Source organism: Tupaia chinensis, unplaced genomic scaffold (genome assembly GCF_000334495.1).
Source record: "Tupaia chinensis unplaced genomic scaffold, TupChi_1.0 Scaffold145137_1, whole genome shotgun sequence".
NCBI lineage: Eukaryota > Metazoa > Chordata > Mammalia > Scandentia > Tupaiidae > Tupaia > Tupaia belangeri.
The window spans coordinates 1,551-3,671 of NW_006204997.1; the positions used below are offsets into that span (position 1 = coordinate 1,551).

A 2,121-nucleotide genomic window follows, 5' to 3' on the forward strand; every position below is an offset into this window, starting at 1 on the left:
TGATATTATGACCTACCTTGATTTCAGATGCCTTAAATTATGGAGAAAAATATTCTTAGATACTACATGGCATGCATACAGTTTTCAAAGTTTATTTATTTTCTTCATGAAAAAGAGCAAGTGTATGCACGCAGGAGAGAGAGAGAGAAAAAGAGAGAGAGAGAGACCTTTGCCAGGTCTCATCTCACCACAGTCATCTTTTCCAAGCCCTCTGGCTTATCAAGACCTTGGGCATGCATACATGCATCCAGGATGTTTTCAGATCTCCCAGGTGCCCAAACTCTTGGCTGGCCTTGTGGCTTCCAGCCCTGTAGCTGAGGGTGCTGCCAGGTTGGGTATCCTATAGTTAATTTCTCTCCTCTCAGTCAGACTTACGCATTCTCATAAAACGTGCATGCACAATGACTCATACATGACAAAGTATTACATTTTATCCCAGTGACCTCTTTGTTCTTACTCTTTTTTCACCAGAGAAAGGAGAGAGAAAAAGAGATGGACCAAAATGAATAACCTCATCTTGGGACAACCTGTTTTTCCTGGGGCATTACTTGTCTCTTTTCATGCTGAGCATCCGTGTCTGGATGTGCCAAGTTGCTAGAACCCCTAGGAACACAAGGAGAAGAAGCCCTTTCCCCAGGAGAATCCATTTCACTGGACAGCAGGTGCCTTCAGCTGCCTTGGAACCTGAAAAACAGAAAGTAGAGTGAGCGCAGACAAAGCACGTGTGTAACTTGAATGACAGCTGCTGGCAGGTGCCAAGGGTTGTCTTATCCTGTCCTCAGCTCCTAGGGGTGCTGGAGAGACCAGAGGGGGACAATTACCTGTACAAAGCTGCCCAACAGGGAGTGGAGTGGAGCTGTAACTGCTCACAGGATTCTGAGCCATGCAGGTGTAGGTCCGATCCAGGTCATGAAGACACCAGGTGTCACTAAGGACAGACCCTTCCTGGGACACGACAGCCCATGGTCCCATTGGTGTCCACTGATATGTAACATGGTCTGCTCCCTCCACAGAACACCTCAGGGTGGTGATGCAGGACCCGTTCTCAGAGATGACGGAATCCACTTCAACCTGAGGTCTCCTCAGCTGCCCTGTTGGAGCAACAGTTTCAAAAGATACAAATAGTAATAAAAGACCATTCTAGGTCATGTCAGGAGGAGAGGATTCAGGTGATCAAGGGGAGAGAACTCTGAGAAACCCAGATCCTTCAGAGGAGGGATGCTGGTTATTCTATTTCCTGTCCCTGAGGGGCTGAGTGGAGAAAAGGACAGGCAGTGGGTGTTTTCAACCAGCTGCAACCACAGCCACCAGCCAGAATCTGCTGGTGACTGAAGGACATAAAAGGAAAAGAAAATAAAAAATGAAGATCAGAACCAGCAGAGAGCATAATGGTTATATTGCTGGACTCCCATGCAGTTGACTGCGGAGTCCTGGATGCAGTGGCTTCACACTCATGCTGGCCACACGTGCATGTGTGCCCAAAACCCTGAGGAAGAATGGAGGAGAAGGGACTATGGTGTGGCCATCAACCATGCGGGTCAATTCCTCACCTTCTGTCTCTCTGACAAGTGCATGCACTTTATAGCAAAATCTCTTTTTAAAAAATCTATGTAGGATAGTTCTGGTCAAAAGAGTGAAACTGGAGGACCATCGTTAGCAAAGATCATCACGCCCCCAGGATCACAGGTGGTCCCACCATCATTACCCAGAGGGACCTGGTTCTCCAAGCCCTTACTCACTGAAAATCCTCAGAGTGTATCTGGAGAGCCACGTGGCATTTTCTGTGCTCATTGTGGTGCTGTAAGGTCCTGCATCAGCCATCGTCAGGTTGTGGAGCTGCACGGAGTCAGGATGAATGAAGTTCAGTCGTGTTTTCCATTTAGGATCGGTCACATGTAGACTTCCTGCTTCTCTCGGGTTTATGAAGGCAATAGATCTTCCGCTGTAAAGCACAGTGATGGCCAAGATGTCCTCGGCCTTCCCTCCTGTGGGAAACTCCAGGGGAAGGGTTACCGACTTCCCCAGAGCCCCGTTCACCACCACTGGGGTGGATGTGCTTTGTGAAACTGCATTCCCTGTAAACACAGAAAGAAAAAGCCATAAAACTGTCCCTGATGGCTC

General features: G+C 48.1%; 1 protein-coding gene across 1 annotated transcript; it reads right to left on the reverse strand.

Moving 5' to 3' along the window:
• Positions 1-508: 508 nt before the first annotated feature.
• LOC102490896 (SLAM family member 6-like) lies at positions 509-2,075 on the reverse strand (the record flags this gene model as incomplete). The annotated part of the gene is made up of 3 exons (XM_006167802.2): positions 509-684; positions 822-1,091; positions 1,740-2,075. Coding segments are annotated over 3 exons (746 nt in total), but the record flags the coding sequence as incomplete, so codon positions are not given.
• Positions 2,076-2,121: the final 46 nt, after the last annotated feature.